At 44.4% G+C, this 16,846-nt stretch overlaps 1 protein-coding gene across 1 annotated transcript; it reads right to left on the bottom strand.

Annotated features, from left to right (window-relative positions):
- Nucleotides 1-755: 755 nt before the first annotated feature.
- Nucleotides 756-6,827, bottom strand: LOC308421252 (interferon alpha-inducible protein 27, mitochondrial-like). The gene is made up of 6 exons (XM_080917548.1): nt 6,667-6,827; nt 5,484-5,635; nt 4,616-4,747; nt 3,197-3,226; nt 1,394-1,555; nt 756-1,016 (listed from the first exon to the last, which is right to left on the bottom strand). The coding sequence occupies exons 2-6, from the start codon at nt 5,599-5,601 to the stop codon at nt 904-906; spliced, it is 555 nt and encodes a 184-aa protein (XP_080773674.1). The 5' UTR covers nt 5,602-5,635; nt 6,667-6,827; the 3' UTR covers nt 756-903.
- Between the last annotated feature and the right edge of the window lie 10,019 nt (nt 6,828-16,846).

The raw sequence follows: 16,846 nt of genomic DNA, 5'->3' as shown, positions 1-16,846 counted from the left end.
ATTATTGAAGTTTTGTATAGATAGCCCAGTTAATATTGTATCCTCTGTCCTAGTACCTATAATAAATTGGTAGTTCCCTTTTTATGACCTTTGGTTAGTTGTTTTACAACCTCTTGGAATGTGCTCTGAGTAGGAGAAAGTCTGGTTATTATCTAAGAGCAATTAACTGGTGACACTTGGGAGACTGGCAGAGTTCTCATTGCAGTATTGAATATCAGCCAAGGACCGAGCAGCAGTCCCACTATAAGAGATTAAAATCACTGTTATAATTTTAGAAATTCATATAGGATCATTTTTAAGACTTAAGTCATCTATTTGTCTATAGAGCATCACTACAAGACAGTACATCTTGGTAGATCTGCAGAGATCTCTTCCAAAGGGGTGTGGTATTAGTTAGTAGTCGTTATTAGGGTCAATACTATGGGAAAAACATTTCAATAGCAGGAATCTTTTCTACAATGAATCCCTTACAGCCTTGTTGAACAAAGATGAACCAACCTCAGATTGTATAATAATCCTTGGCTGTCCAGCTCAGGATGATCTCCTGCTAATTATTAGCTTTTCCCAGTATGGTTACTGACAGCTTTTGTTATGACATTTGGATTCAGTACAGGTGAGCACACACCTACATCATGAGGGTCTGGGACAGAATGGCAGGAGAAACAGTTGACGATAACAGCCTATGCCAGTTAGCAGAGAACTCAGGTCCCTACCTTTACTGTGCAAACAACACAAAAGAAGGGAAACAATGAGACTGAAAAGAAACTGGTTTTATTTCTATTTCCACCTTGGAAAGCTGTGTTAGCAGGTTGTTCCCGGAGCTAAATAATCCCTCCCTGTGTTAGACAAGTTGGCCAGTGCCACCTCTGTTCCCATGCCAGCTACTTTCCTTTCCAAGTACAATTATCTGAGGAAAAAACGGTAGAAACGCTGACAGATGCCCATCACACCAGTCACAACAGCAGACCCTGCAGAGCCTACAACGACTGTAGATGTCGTGGAGAGACCAGCAGCTCCTGGGAAGACACAGACAATGACCAATATCACATGGGATGAAAGGGGTCAGAGAGGGTCAGAGTTGCCAGGACCACCCAGGATGGCCTAAGACACAAACTCCCCACATTAGCCCTGCTGTATCTCAAAGTCTCTGGGATCCATGTCTAGCACTGTTACTATTGAAGAGGAAACTCTATTTATGGACAGTAGGACATATTCCAGCTACTTTATACCTGCTCTACAGGGAAACGGATTGATATAAGGAGAGGTGTCACCCCTACAACCATGCTGCGATCCTCCTCTGTCTCCCCGGGTAAACACCATAAAGAAGGGAAAGAGGAAACAGGGAGTGGGCAGGGAGCTGCCCTCTCTCTGGTCCTCCTGCCATAACACTTACCAGCAGACTGCAGAGTGGCTACCAGGCCACCAGCTGGGACTCCGCCCCCATGAGCAATAGCTGACAGGGACATCATCTTAGCTGCTACAGAGGAAGCTGCTATTCCTGTCCCAGTGAAGCCCACAGCACTCAGCACAGGTGGTACAGCAGCTACTGTCATGGCTGTGGGAAGAGGAGCTGTGTCACGTGGGCTTGGGGTTAGGGGTACCCACCCCCTGCCTTACAATGTATTTGGTTAAGCCAGAAGGAATTCCTGGGTCTAGAGGAGAGAATGGGCAAAGAGGACTGAGCCAGGGCTTCAATTCTTCCCTGTAACCTCTCCTCAGGGCAAGCCTAGAGAGCAACAGGAAAGGGTGAGAGGAGAGGCAGTCTCTGAATTAGAGTGCTGGTAGTCAGGATTCGGTGAGCACAAGAGCAGATCTTTCTGATTGAAGATTGAGTTCTTGGCTAGCTATGATTGGGAGCCAGACCTTCAAAAAGCTGATGGTTGGGCTAAGTATATGATTAGATTAATGTTGGGATAAGAGAGCAGCCTCGAATAAGTGTTTCTAGTGGACAATGTCTTGCCCAGGCAGTGGGAATAAGTGGAACCCAACTGGAGTGACTCCAGTAGTGACCTCAGAGTGCTGCTGGGTCCTCACTGAGCATGTCAGAAGTCACCAAGCTGATGGAACCTGCAGAGGGTTAGGCCTGTTTGCTGCTGTTTGTCTAGCCAGGCATTTTGAGCTGTTCTAATGTTGCAAAAAAAATTTTCTGTGCTGAATACTATTACAAGGGAACTTTCTTCTATAGTGTTACTACTGTTACCAGGAAGCTTTCTTACATTGATTACTGGTGCTGAAATGTTCTGTGGATAGGTGTTCATAGAAAACAATTACAATAGATATCAGTTAGAACTGATTTTATATGTAGCCTCAATAAACTTCAGCCTGAACCAATATACAACATACTTCCTGCACATATCTATGACCTTTTATTGATTGTGCCAATAAAAGATGGCCCTGGTATATACCCCAGAATAACAGGAATGTCTGCATCTATATAAGAAGCCATCTCAAATAAGACTTCCACCTTGAGTTTGGGTGAAATAAAGTTTGAAGCGTCCAAGATCTCTCTGAGAATTGAAGTCCTACTGGAGGAAGAAGTCATGAACATGATAATGACAATCTGGGAGGCAAACTGGGACATGAATGTTAGGCAAGTAAAGTCCCCTCCACACGCTATTACCTATAACTAAAAAAGAATAAATACACAACAAAGAAGTGTTGCCAAGGAAGTCTCCTAACCCTAAATCCTGATTGATTATATAACTTGGCATAACTTGTTGTATCAGAACTTTCACAGATGTTTGTGGATTTCTGTCTTGAGAGGTCTGTAGGCTTATAGACAGGGTAGCAGTCAGGTCCTCAGTCTGGCATGAGGCCAGAATCAATCAGTCTTGGGGTGAACGCTCAATACACCTTCTCTGAGTGAGATCAGTGGTCATGTGGTATGGGAGATGATTCTGAACTCCAACACACAGTGACTCTCCTGCTATCCAAGCGCTTTTTTCCTTCCTAAGCCCTCTTGGTAAATACTAAATAGGACAACAGTCCCTTTGTTTATTCAGGGTGATAATGAGAGCTCAAAAGAATTTAAATCATGTACCATGTCTCAAGGTGACTGCTCTCACAGGGGCAGGTGGGCACTTGAGGCAGATATGGTCTCCAGGAAAGCCTACTGGACAAGATCCAGTGTGTCCTGGCTCCATGCTTACAAGAAAGGGTAAGAGGGGACCTGAACCCGTTCCATGACATCACTTACCTCCCCCAAGCACAGCAACAGCAGCCTTAGCTAGAAAGGACAAAAACATCTGTGAGAATGGTCACTATTCTCCACCCCATCCAGCTCACAGGAAAGAATGTGCCCTGTGTCCTTCCCTAAGAGAGATACCAAGTGAATATTTCTGCCCTGCATGGGTCCTGACAGCTTGTCTCAGGAGAACTCAAAACACTTCAGATGAATAATGCTTTCTCCTTCCTTTATTGCCTGCTTGCTCGTTTATGCTGTGGGGTAGTCTCAAGTTACTTTTCTTCTCTTCATAATATAAAGCATGCCCCTTTCAAATAAAGCAAAACAAAAGAAAACAAACACAAAAGCTGGAGGCTTGGGATACAGGTTGGTCTTACAGTGACTGCTCTGCTTTCTATGAAGAAAGATAAGAAAGGGAGCTGTGTGGGTAGAGCTGTAAATGTGCTCAGCCTCATAGTGAGCACAGAGAACCAGCATTACAATGTAGGGCTGTGGGTTTGACTGAAGTAGGGATGAGCCAGCATTGTGACAGGGTACAGGGCAGCAAGCAGGTAGTCATGATGCTTTTGAAACTCAAGGGCTGTCCCCAGAGACCAATCTTCTCTTGTAAGACCACACCTTCTAACCCTTCCTGAGCAGACCCACTAACTAGGGAACAAACACTCAAATTTATAAGCTTTGAGTTCCATTTGAGTCAAACAGCAATAGCTAACGCAATGGGTTCTTTCCCTCATGGTAGGACTAATAGTTGATTTGAACTAAAGTCAGTGTTTGCCAGGGTGGATGCTCACATACACTACTTGACCCCACTGAAGGCTCTATAATCCCTCCTGCCCAGGGCCATCAAAGAATGGTTTACACAGGTCAATAAATAATAAGATTGAGAGGCTTTGAGGTGTCAACACTTTGAACAGTAAAACGTTAGTCAGAAAGAATGTCAAAACCACTAGGTCAATTATCCTGGGCTTAAACCATAGTGCTCTAGAGCTAGCCTATGGTTATAGATTGAGCCCCCATTCCACATGGGGAGAGAGAGGAAGAGAGGGGGGGGAGAGAAAGAGGGAGAGGGAGAGGGAGAGGGAGAGGGAGAGGGAGAGGGAGAGGGAGAGGGAGAGGGAGGGAGGGAGAGGGAGGGAGGGAGAGACACAAAGAGAGACAGAGAGACAGAGAAAGACAGTGTTAACATCCCCCAAGGCTATTAAAACTCAGGAAACTAACCAATATAATGAGATAGCAATTAAGATGTGAATGCATTCAATAAAATTTTACTCATTAGCTTTCTACTTATCTTATATACCTCCTGTGGAAAATTCCTATCCATGAGAATCCCCACACCCAAGCATAAAGGAATGTGAGAGGTGGCTTATCACAGTTCCCCATGTAGACTGGGTTCCAGGCAGATATGTTGGATGAATATGCAGGGCCAGTTACCTCCAGTGGGGAAAACAGCCAAGGCCGAGGTGGGAAACCCCGATAAAACAGTGCCAGCCTTCAGTGCTCCCAGTGCAGATCCAAGTGCAGATGCTCCAGAACCCAGGACAGTCTGGGCTAAAATGTTGAGCCCTGGAGTATGAAATCACAGATCAGAGAGTGGTCAGAAGCCCATCCCTCATGAAGGGATTCAATCCCTCAAGACGATAGTGCACTGGAGCCTGAGTTTTTCTCCTCTGGGTGGCAGAAAGGAAAAGACGCTAGCTACATCAAGATTCTGTACAGATTTAGAAGGCTTGATCTTTGATTTTCATCTAAGGACACTAGCGGATTTTTAAGATCCTCGTTTTCTGTGTGAGAAAAGCAAATTGATGACCTAATGTAATCCACTGAGAATGTGAGCCATTGACTTCTTCAGCCAGGCAAATTAAAGAAAGACTCCTCAGCAGGATGGGAAATTGGGCCGAAAGAAAAGATTTGTTCAAGCAAATTAAATAAAGAAAAACAGAGGGGCCTCTCAGGCAGGAGGAAGGAGAGACTTTTCATTAAGTCAATACCATGACTTCTACACTCAGCAGGAATAAGAGTTCCACAAAATGTGAACTCTGCAGGGGTGTCCAGAAGAACAGATGGGAGGACCAGCTCCAGATCCCAGGGACCAGTCTCAGAAAATGGCCCTGTGAATCACAGAGGTCTGAGTTTTGGAGACTCAGACACAGCCTCATACTTTAGTCTTGTCACCCTCAGGACTTTCTGAGAGTCTAGACTGAGTTGGGTATGAAAGAGTGGACAGCTATGAGGTCAGGATGCTGCATGCTTCATAACTGTCCCCTCCCAGTCCCCACTCAACCCTTCCATGGGCACTCACCCTGTGATCCAGCTACCATGGTACTAGATACCACCCCTCCAGCTTTGGCCATGGCTACTGAAGATGTCATCTTGGAGAAAATGGAAGCCACCAGTGTTCCTGTGCCAGACAATGCCATGGGGACCAGTGTGTGTTCCAAACAGGAACCAAACCTATCAGAAGTGGAACTTTGATGAGGAGATTGGAGACCATCAGCTGGATTCCACCAACCAACTTGAAAACACTGAATTTGCTCCAGGCTGAATAGAGAGGCTACTCACAAATGGTGAACACAGTAGAAGGCTTGGCCCCAACCTTAAGGTGCAAGATCCCACACCTGATGAGGATTCAGGAGCCTTTTGAGATAGTGCTCCAGGGCAAAAGGGTCCATAACAAAGACATTAGGCAACAAATAGGGCTGGTCCAGCTATTCACAAATGGCAGGCTCTCAGTACATTATTCTTACCCTTACAGCTCACTTCACCTTGCCTCTAGCACCCAGGGACAAGTGGGACCTGGCGTCCTTTCTGTCTAGGAACACATCTTCTATTTTGTTTCAAACCCAACAAGAAGAGACTGAGGTGCATATTCTACGCATCAAAGCAGACCTGGCATCCAGGTTCTCCCAGCATCCCTCAGTCCCTCTCTGCCACAAACCCTGAACTGTCTAGCCCAGATTCTGGGCTGCCCTTTCCCCAGGCCTCTTCCCTATATAATCCAGACTGTTTGCTGTCTGTGTTTTCCTCAACTTCTGTTCTCTTGGTGCATGCACATTTTTCTCTGTCTCAAGCCCTCCTTCCATAGTGACTTCCCTGAACTTGGTCCTTGAGGCCAGTGATCTTGGCAGAGAGCATCTTTCCAATAAACCTGCCTATATGTAATTTAATCTGCCTTAAATAGTCTCACTGTGCCAGCTCAGCAAAATAACCTATCACCTGTAAGATGGCTGCCTTTGTGAGAACTAGAGGAGTTCAGACAGACACTGTACATTGACCTCCCCTTTGACCTCTGAGGACTTTTGCCTCCTAGACCTAGGGTCATGTGAACAGTATCTCTGTTCTGCCCTACCCACTGAAGATTTCCTGAAGATCCTGACTGCCACCCTCACCCTCAGCACTACCACCCTCTAGACCTTAGATTCGTTTCTGGAAAATCTAGTTCTTTTCAGCATGACAAAATTCTACTGTGGTTAAAGAAGACATACCCAGTGATGTAAATTAGAAGATGAGATGGTGTCCTTTTCCCAGTTCTCTCCTGGCCTTACACAAACACTCTAGCTGAAGACACACCCTGTGAGTCAACACAGAGCTGAGTTTCTATTTTCCCTGCTCTCCCTAGTCAAGACAAATCCACTCTGCTTGAAGATACACCCAGTGACTGAAGACAGCCAATGAGATGAGTTTCCATTTCCCCAGTTCTCCCAGGCACGACAAATCCACTCTGCTTGAAGACACACCCAGTAACTGAAGACAGCCAATGAGATGAGTTTCCATTTCCCCAGCTCTCCCAGGCATGACAAATCCACTCTGCTTGAAGACACACCCAGTAACTGAAGACAGCCAATGAGATGAGTTTCCATTTCCCCAGCTTTCCCAGGCATGACAAATCATCTCCTGGTGAAGACACACCCACTGATGGAAGGCAGCCACTGGGAGGTTTCTGTTTCCCCTGCACTCTCTAGATCTGTTTGCATTGGAAAGTTCTTGTCTTGTTTTACTGAGGGCTCTTTGTGCTTATGTGTTTGTAATATATTGTAAAATATTATATCTTTGCTAGATTTTTTTTTCCTTCCAATGACAGTGCTGCAGGAAAAAGTTGAAGCAATCAAATTATAAAAGCTATAAACTTTTATTAATAACAGTTCTTAGGAAATATTAGGTTGTATGAAGTCAAATTTAATATTAAGTTACACAATGAGGAACTGTCTTTGATATAAAATGAATGTAGCTGGAATATAAATAGGTTTCTTACCCACAGTACAAAATAAAATTTTACACCATGATTGAAGTTTAGGGTTGCTGAGAAACCTAGGTTTCTATTTTCACCATAAATGAACCCAACTCAGGCCTGATTCCCACAGTAAAGGACTAGCCTGTCTCACTCAGACCTTAGTTCCATCCCCATATCAAACCACATGCTCTGAAGGGCATCTAAAGATCACAAGCACTTTTATGTCCTGGTCCTCCTCCACTGCCTTCACCTGTTATTAAGAAAGGCTGAATTCTGCAGGCTGGCCAGATAGACCTGGGTTGCAAACATTCAAAAGGAACACTGGTGTAATTAATAATACTGATGATACCTTTGCAGGCTGCCCAAGCTTCCTGACTTTCAGTCTCCTGTCTCTGTTTAAAATTCACAGTGTGCCCTGGGGCTGGGGCTGAAAGAGATTGAAGGAGGACAGACCTGTGGGATGCTAAGCCTACAGTGTAAATGAGGTAAAAATATCTTTATGGCCAGTTGCTCTTTGTACACTAGCCAGAGATCTTGGTTTTTATCACTGCCACTCAGCTAGTTTAGTTCTCCTCGTTCCTAGGAAGCCTTTTCCTTTAAATAATTAGATCTCTTTACTATTTTATGTGCATGAGTGTTGTGTCTGAATGTATAACTGTGCATCACATTTGTGCTTGGTGCTCAGTGGTGGTGAGTGCCTTTTGCATCCTATGCAACCAGACATTCTCTTGACCACTAAGCCAACTCTCCTGCCCACCTTTTTTATTTGAATCTCCAAGTGTGTGGAGGTTTTTATCACTGGGGAAGTATATAATTGTTATAACCACAAAATATTCAAACAGGATAATAGAGGAGCTGATACAGGCAAAGAGCTTTCTTTGTCCTTCTCTCCTTCTCCCAGTGTGAGGAAGCATCCATCCAATCAGAGCAAGCATCCATCCCTTCAGAGGCAAGCATCCATCCAATCAGAGGATGCATACATCCAATCAGAGACAAGCATACGTCCAGACACACTTTCTGTGTCCTTCCTGCCTAAGTTAGCTGTTGCACTGGCCCACATTGTTTAGTGAAATGAAAACACATGTGTTTTGTTATCTTCCATAAGCATCAGCCCCAGGCCTTCCAGAAAGTTTTCTGACCTTGGCAAGTGGGGCTTTTAGAAGGCAGGAGTATTGGATATCATATATAATACATATTATGTATCTTTGAAGCACAGTAATTAAAATTAAAATAGAACTTTAGCTCTTACAAGGGTTATGTCAATAATAAGAAATGTTGAAAATATTGATAGAATAAATTAACAATAGCCAAGGCTAGCCTTAACATAAGTATGCCTCTGAGGATGATCCTGAATCTTCTGCTCCCACTTGGTCAGTGGTATATTACATGCATTTTTCAGCATGTGTCGTTTCTAATCCACGGCTTTGTGTACACAAGGCAAGCCTTCTACTATTGAGATGCACCCCTAGCCTAGAGGAGGTTTTCTTTAGTAATATTTCCCTAATCATTAGATTATTTGAATTTGCTTCTTTATTGTTTTGTTTGATTTTGTCTTTGAAACAGGGTATCTCTACATAGCCCCAGATGTACCGGGACTCACTGTGTAGAGCACGCCTGTCTCCAACTCATAGAGATCCACCTGCCTCTTTGCCTCCAGAATGCTAATAAAGGTATGCATCACTATGCCTGGCCTGATGCCTTTAACTGGACAGTTAGAAAAAGCAGTGAACATGATTGTGTATCCCAGACATCCCAGCTCTTGTCAACGTGTAGCCTGGAGTTGTAGGGGTCCAGGGCAATCTGGCTTTAATGTCATGGCCACATAGCAAACAGCCAGGACTAGTGATGTATCTTGTTGATAGTTTGCTTACCTTGCACAGACAGGGCTCATCTTCAGCACTGGGAAGGAAGAGAGGAATTTTGTAAGAGAGCACCAGAGTTTCATATGCCTGCCATTACAAAAAGCCAGTGAATAGGGACAGGATTCCAATCAGTAAACCACATTTTGTCCAGATATCTGAAGATATAAGAGAGTAACAGGTTGACAGCTCATTTATTCATTTTATGTGTAGAGGTGTTTGGCATATGAGTGTGTTTGTGCACCACTTGTATGTCTGGTGCCCACGGAGTTCAGAACACGGCAATTGAATTGCCTAGCAACCTAGAGCTGGAATTACAGTTGTCAGTTGCCCTTGTCAATGCTGGCAAGTGAACCTAGGTCTTCTACAATAGCTAATACTCTGAACTGCTGAGCCATCTCTCCCATCTCCAGCAGGTTGACATTAAAAAAAAAAAATCCAATGCACAACTACCAAAATCTGGGGCTGGGAGATGGCCCAGTGCTTAAAGATCTAGCAGTGCAGGTATGAGCACTGAAGTTGGGAACAGCTCTCAGATAAAAGCCAGGCATGTGTGTCAACCTCTTGTAGTCCCAACACTTGAAGGCATATATTAGAAGTCCCCAGAGTAATCAAGGTAGGCAAATTGGTGAATTTCAAATTCAGTGAAAGACCCTGCCTCAAAATTTAACATGGAGACCCAAGACAGAAGACACTCTGGTCATCTTTGGTTTCTGACATGCACACATGTGAGCTTTTATAGCTACACAAATACACACACACATACATACATACACACACACACAACTGTCTAACATCTAATATCTTATCTCCAGTCAGCAACAGCCAGTACATCTTTAAAGCATGGGGAGGTGGGAGGGAGCAGGTTTGGGGACAGGCAGGAAGGGCTAGCACAAAGACAGTTAGTTTGGAGTTCAGTCATGGCCCTAGGGTCAGATGGCCAGTCACGATCTGAGACTTATGATGTCCAATGTCTCTCTTATCCCCCATTCTCATGCCAGACTCCATGATGTTTGGTCTCAGCTCATTTTTAAATGCTAAAAATTCATTAGTGTCTATTGGTGTCAGTTTGGTATTCCTCAAGGGGCATCAGGATTGAGAGAGGTGTGTATATGCCAAACTAATATTAACACAAACTTACAGCTTCCTTTTCACAATATGGGATGTCGCACACCCTACGTCTCGACAGCAAGAATGATGTGCGGCAACAGGATTCTTCTGCGAACAACCTTTATTGTACAGTACTCTTGAACAGGGGACCCCAAGGAAGAAAAATGCACTGCTTATAAATGCTCAGGAGACTCGTGTTGCTACCTGATTGGTACACCCTCCAGAATCTCATTAGTATGCCCCAAGAGCGGGCTGTGACGTGTGTGGTACATGCGCACTACATCCCTCGGGCTGGACAACGGCTCTGTTAGCTGAATCATTGGCAGGAAGCTGGCGCCATCTATTGGTGAGGCACAAATGGCTTCCAACAATGGGACACTGATGTTTGGGTTTTTTTTTTTTTTTTTCTTGTTGATTTTATATTTTGCTTTTTTCCAGGTTTCTCTGGGTAGCCCTGCTTGCTGGAATGGGCTCTGCAGACTTACCCATCCCTGGCTTTGAACTTAAAGATCTACCTTTCTCTGCCTCTTCCCTGCTGGGCTTAAAGATATGTACCCCTCATTTTTTGCTTCAAATATGTTTTTATAATACAAAATATTAATGTGGTGTGTCCCATTCTTCTTGACCGCTGTAAATTTTCTGCAGATGCTGGTTCTGAAGTATGCTGAAATACAAAACATGTGAATAATCACCAATGCTAAACACCTCAAAGGCTTTCATTAAGATTTTACAAAGGCCTTGGAGATGATTCAGCAGTTAGGAGCACTGGCTACTCTTCTAGAGGTCCCAGGATCAATTCCCAGCACAGAGAGATGCCATCTTCTTTGGAAACCTGGCCTATGTGCAGTATATTTATACATAAAATAAAAATGAGTAAAACATTTAAAAGGCTCTTTAAAGAGTGTTTTTTTCTGGTTGAAACATTTTTTTTCTGATGGAGTTGAGGTTTGCAATATCAGATGAAACTATAGGGAGCAGACGGCACTGTCTGCCCAGAGCTGAGTGCATAGAGAACAGGAAGGGGTCACATGGCTTGTTCTGGTCAGTTCCAGCACATGTCAAGATGGTTGAAGACTTTGTGGGTAATCATCCTTCTCTGACCTCTGCAGTCAGTGTCCCATGGCTACTTTCTATAGCTTTTTATGGCTTTCCTGTGGTTGTCCTTTCTTCAAGTCTACCCACTTTCGTTGTTTTGGGGTTTGGGTATTTGTTTTTGCGAGACAAGTTGTAGGGTAACCAAGACTGGCCTCTACCTCAGTGTTGATCTCGAACTTGCAATCCTGATTTCACCTTCCCAGTGACAGGAGAGCTGTGTGCCCTGAAAGCTGTCTCCAATGCCTTAAGTAAACTTCAACTTCTTTTATCTTTCCTTTCGTTTTGAAACTTTAAATCTACAAGGCCGAGGAGATGAGTTGGTGGATAAAGTACTCCATGTACAAACATAATGGACCTAGAGTTCAGATCCACAGACCCCATGAGAATACTGGTAGCCCACCTTTAATTCCAGCCCTCAGATGGGGGAGATGGGTAATCTCAGAGAAAAATAACTAGCCATAGGAGCCTATACTAGAGAGCTCCATCTTTATCCGAGAGACCCTGCCTCAAAGAATAAGGTGGGAAGCAATCAAGGAAGAGACTTGTCCCCTCAAGCCTCCATTTGTGTGCACACATGTGCACCCACAGACACCCACACTCCCACACAAAGACACATGAAAAATGAGAATAATTCATTTTAGTGGATACATAAAAACACCACAATTTTGCAGTATTCCTAATGGTGTGGTGATATTCATGTAGACTGTATTGTGTTTCCATTAGGCACTTTATGCCTATGACTATAAACATCTACCATTTTTAAGGGAAAATATTTAAAAATCAGCTGTAGTGATGTTTTGAAAATAAAGTGAGTGAATATTATCTGTAGACACCCATGGTGCAGTCTTTACTGGAACCTCTCTGTTCTGGTTGGATCTAGTACCTGCCCCTCTCCTCATCTTCCCATTCCCGACCTCTATAACTACTGTTCAGTGCATTATCAACATTGTCAAGGTCCACATGAGTCCAGTACCATGTCAGGATCCATACAAATCGAGGACCATCTTTCTGCCCAACCTTATTTAGACTTGACATCATGATCTCTGGTTGTATCAACAATCCACATCCTACCAGATTTTATTCTTTTTGTGATCAAATACTATTCCACTTCGCTTGAGTGCCACATTTCCTGTATCTACTCATTGACTGATGGCTCTGTCCATTTCTTGGCTATCTTGAAATGTTTGATGCACATAGGACTGTGGAACTCTCTGATAGACTTCACTTCCTTTGGATCTGTGGTCATGGGCACACATTCTGAACAGGTGGCAGTTCTAGTTTTTCACTCTTCAGGAATTTCCATGATGGCTGTACTTAGTTTTACCCCACAACAATGTGCCAGGCTTCGGTCCCTGCCTCCTAGCCAACACTCCTCTGTCAGCACTGCAGTGAGGCCCTGCCCAGCTAGGGCTCCAGTTTGCATTGTCCTGTTGACTAATGGCTCCCTGAGCATTTTTCTTGTACCTTTTGAGAAATGTTTATTTAGCTTTATTGCCCATTTTGTCATAATGCACTTTTGCCATCAAGTTTCTGAATTCTTGTTCCTGATTTATTAACCTCGTTCATGCATAGTTTGTAGGATTTTCTTCACTCTTTTCAACAAGGTGTTTCTTTTTTTATTGGGTATATTTTATTTCCATTTCAAATGTTATCCCCTCTTCCAGTTTCCCCTTCATAAACTTCCTATCCCACCCCCTTTTCCCCTGCTTCTATGGGGGTGCACCCTACCCACCAAGCCCTCCTCCCTCCCTGCCCTGACATTCCCCTACACTGCAGCATCAATCCTTGGCAGGACCAATGTCTGACCAGCTCGGGCAAACAACAGGAATCCCCCAGGGCTGGAGCAAGGATTGAAAAAAGAAAGACAAGTTAGTTAAAGTTGCAGCATGACTTCGGCCTGACTTGAGGCCTGAGCCTCATGGCTGAAGCAAAGCTTGGTTTAATCTGTCCTCTTTTAAATCATTTTAATTACATTCAAAAAGGTAACATCAATTCTGAGACAGGGAACTCTCCACATAACAACCAAAGATCCTGTAAACATCTTACTGGAGGTCAGGTGAACAGGTCAGAGACAAAAATGGATACTGCTGTACCTACATCCTGAAATCTGTCCTGCCCAGAGCTGCATTCCCAAGGGTTCCAGCTGGAGCTTACTTCCCTATGCCACATTAAGGGCCCTGCCCTGAACTTCAGATGTAGATGTACTTCCCTATAGCCTTATCTTAGGGGCTCTGCCTAGAGCTATAGATGCAAATGTGCTTAATACTAACCCTTACAGGGCGTAGCACAGAATCCAGATTCCTGCCTTGGCTAGCTTCAAGATGTCCTGGAATATTAATATTATTACCCTGCCACCAACTGTCTGGAGGTGCCAAAAATGCTCTCCACAGACCAAGGGTCTCTCTTCCAATTGATGCCCCAAAAGGCGATCCTCTGCTACATATGAAGCTGGAGCCGTGGGTCCATCCATTTGTACTGGTTTAGGCCCTGGGAGCTCTAGTTGGTTGGTATTGTTGTTCTTATGGGGTTGCAAACCCCTTCAGCTCCTTCAATCCTTTCTCTAACTCCTCCATTAGGAACCCCATTCTCAATTCAATGGTTGACTGTGAGCATCTGCCTCTGTATTTGTCATGATCTGCCAGAGACTCTCAGGAGACAGCTATATCAGGCTCCTGTCAGTATTTACTTCTTGGCATCAGCAATGTTGTTTGGGTTTATGGCTGTGTATGGACTGGATATCCAGGTGGGACAGTCTCTGAACGGCCTTTGCTTCAGTCTTTACTTCAAACTTTGTCTCTGTATTTCCTCCTGTGAATGTTTTTGTTCCCTTTCTAAGGACTGAAGCATCTACACTTTGGTCTTCTTTCTTTTTGAGCTTCATGTGGTCTGTGAATTGTATCTTGGGTAATCCGAGCTTTTGGGCTAATATCCACTTATCAGTGAGTGCATATCATGTGTGGCTTTTGTGATTGGGTTACCTCACTCAGAATGATATTTTCTAGTTCCATTCATTTGCCTAAGAATTTCATTAAGCCATTATTTTTAATAACTGAATAGTACTTCATTGTGTAAAGGTACCACATTTTCTGTATCCATTCCTCTCGTGAAGGACATCAGGGTTCGTTCCAACTTCTGGCTATTATAAATGAGGCTGCTATGAGCATAGTGGAGCATGTGTCCTTGTTATATGTTGGAGCATTCTGTATAGACAATTACTTTCTAAAAACATTCTGTGTCATGTCAGAGGTTAACAGGCAGCCAGGCTGGGAGGCCTCACAAGTCTTCTCTAGATAGAAATATCATGCTCTTACTGGAGTCTTCCCTAAGCTCAACTGTTTCAAATGCACTGTTGATGGTGGTTCTACAACCAGCACACATGTCTGAGTTTCCACAGCATATCTACAGGTTTGTAAGTACACCTACTCTTTTGGCTGCAGTGGAGTCCCCTGGTAACCAGGGCTTCTCGTGTACTGAGAGTCTTGATCTTGATTGTACCATCTTAAAAGAAAGCCCCTCTTCTAGTTCTAGCAAAATAAACTATGTACACATACACACATAAATATGTGCAAGTAAGATATACATGTTTTCCTGTATTGCATAGTACCAGACATGGACATTTTACCTAGGGGTACCATGCATGTAGTCTTCTACTAAACTACAGCTCTAACCCTTATATATTTTATTTCCTTTTAAAAGATACTTATTTTTATCTTGTGTGTGTGTGTGTGTGTGTGTGTGTGTGTGTGTGTGAGTGCCTACACATATGTATTTAGGTCATGTCAGTGCCTGGAGGCCAGAACAAGATATCCAAGTTGTTAGGGGAAGGATGAAGAGGGGGGGGGGACATATGGCCCATGGAAGTGCGGCGAGGCCTGGGGGCAAGGGAGATGCCTCTGGGGGGTCCATGTTGGGAATCCCTTCCCTGAGGGACCAGCCACACACGGTATAGTACGGAGTAGAGTTTATTCAGGTCATGGGAGAGTTAAGAGGGTGGTAGAGGCAGAGAGAGAGAGAGAAGTAGAGGAGTAGAGGCCGGCCATGAGACAGAGGGGGGAAGGGAAAGGGGAGAGCAAAGCTGCAAGAGCACAAGGGCAAGAGAGGCCAAGAGAGAGAGGAGGGGGCAAGCAGCCCCTTTTATAGTGTCAGGTCACTGGGGCGGAGCATACCTGGCTACTGCCAGGTAATTGAGGGGTGGGGTATACCTGGCTGTTACTAGGTAACTGAGAGGTGGGGTTTACAGAATCCCAACACAAGTAACTGTCAAGTGTGAGCTTGATGCCGAGAAACAAACCTTGAGTCCTCTATTATCAGCCATTGCTCTCAACCCCTGAGCTTTCTCTCTGGAGTCTATATTTTGTTTCTTTGTGTTAGAGAACTTTATAAAATCTCTACCACAAGAGCCCATCTGCACATATACACTACTATTAGGTTGTTGTGAGTCACCCTTCAATCCAGATGCAATCCAACTTGTGGCTTACAAGCCATGGCAGCTTCATGGCCTTGGTGTGGGGAGCTCTCCCCTACAACCCAGAGACTAGAGGATGAAGGAAAAGCAGAATTTCAGAGACAAGACTTCCTACCTGACCAGAGAGAGAGAGGGAGAGAGGGAGGGAGGGAGGGAGGGAGAGAGAGAGAGAGAGAGAGAGAGAGAGAGAGAGAGAGAGAGAGAGAGAGAGAGAGAGAGAGACTTACCTCTTCCTTCTTCATCATCTTCTTCCTCCCCCACTCCCCAACCCATGCTCTGTAGACCAGACTGGCTTTGAACTCTTTCCAGACCTTTCTTTGCCTCCCCAGTGCTGGACTAAAGGCATGTGCCATCACTACCTGGCCCCTGTTCTGTTTTCTTATTCTTGTGTATCCTTATAGCTCTTAAGAAAACTTGTTAATTTAATCTAATTAATGTTAAAGCCTATTTTGTCCGGGTCTAAAAGTTGCGTTTGAGACAGGCAGCTCTATCTTAACCAGTTTTGTAAGTTAGGGAGGCACTGAACCGGAGAACATGGCCTTTTCAATGCAGGCTTAGGTGGTTTGGAAATTAAGGAAATGTTTTAAGGCTCCTGGTATTCAGTTACCCATTGAAGTGCGACAGCTACTGCACACAAGCTACGTTACGCGGACACTTGCGCCCCCTAGTGTACAGAAAAGAGCGCCAAATGACTGCCTAAGCCATAAACAGGAAGCGTAACCTAGGCCACCAAAGGCATCCTAGCCCAGCCCTCCCGGTTCCGCCCTAAGTCCTGAGGGAGTGCCAATCAGATAGACGCTTCCGCACGGAGGCGGGACTTCCTTCTGCAGTGTGCACGCGTATATGGAGACCCGCCCCGGAACTGTGCTCCGGAACTGCAGTACAGAGCTGCTGCAGTTCCGGGT

The sequence above is a fragment of the Micromys minutus genome (assembly GCF_963924665.1).
Source record: "Micromys minutus genome assembly, chromosome: 1".
NCBI classification, from domain to species: Eukaryota; Metazoa; Chordata; class Mammalia; order Rodentia; family Muridae; genus Micromys; species Micromys minutus.
This window is presented reverse-complemented; position numbering and strand designations above follow the sequence as displayed.

Bases quoted from the DNA above. Each gene is read 5' to 3' on its own strand.
- LOC308421252 (XM_080917548.1), bottom strand. From the start codon at position 5,601: ATGGCATTGTCTGGCACAGGAACACTGGTGGCTTCCATTTTCTCCAAG. The intron at 4,748-5,483 runs GTGAGTGCCCAT...TTCATACTCCAG, and splicing joins CATGGTAGCTGGATCACAGG to GGCTCAACATTTTAGCCCAG. The intron at 3,227-4,615 runs GTAACTGGCCCT...TGTCCTTTCTAG, and splicing joins GGCTGTTTTCCCCACTGGAG to CTAAGGCTGCTGTTGCTGTG.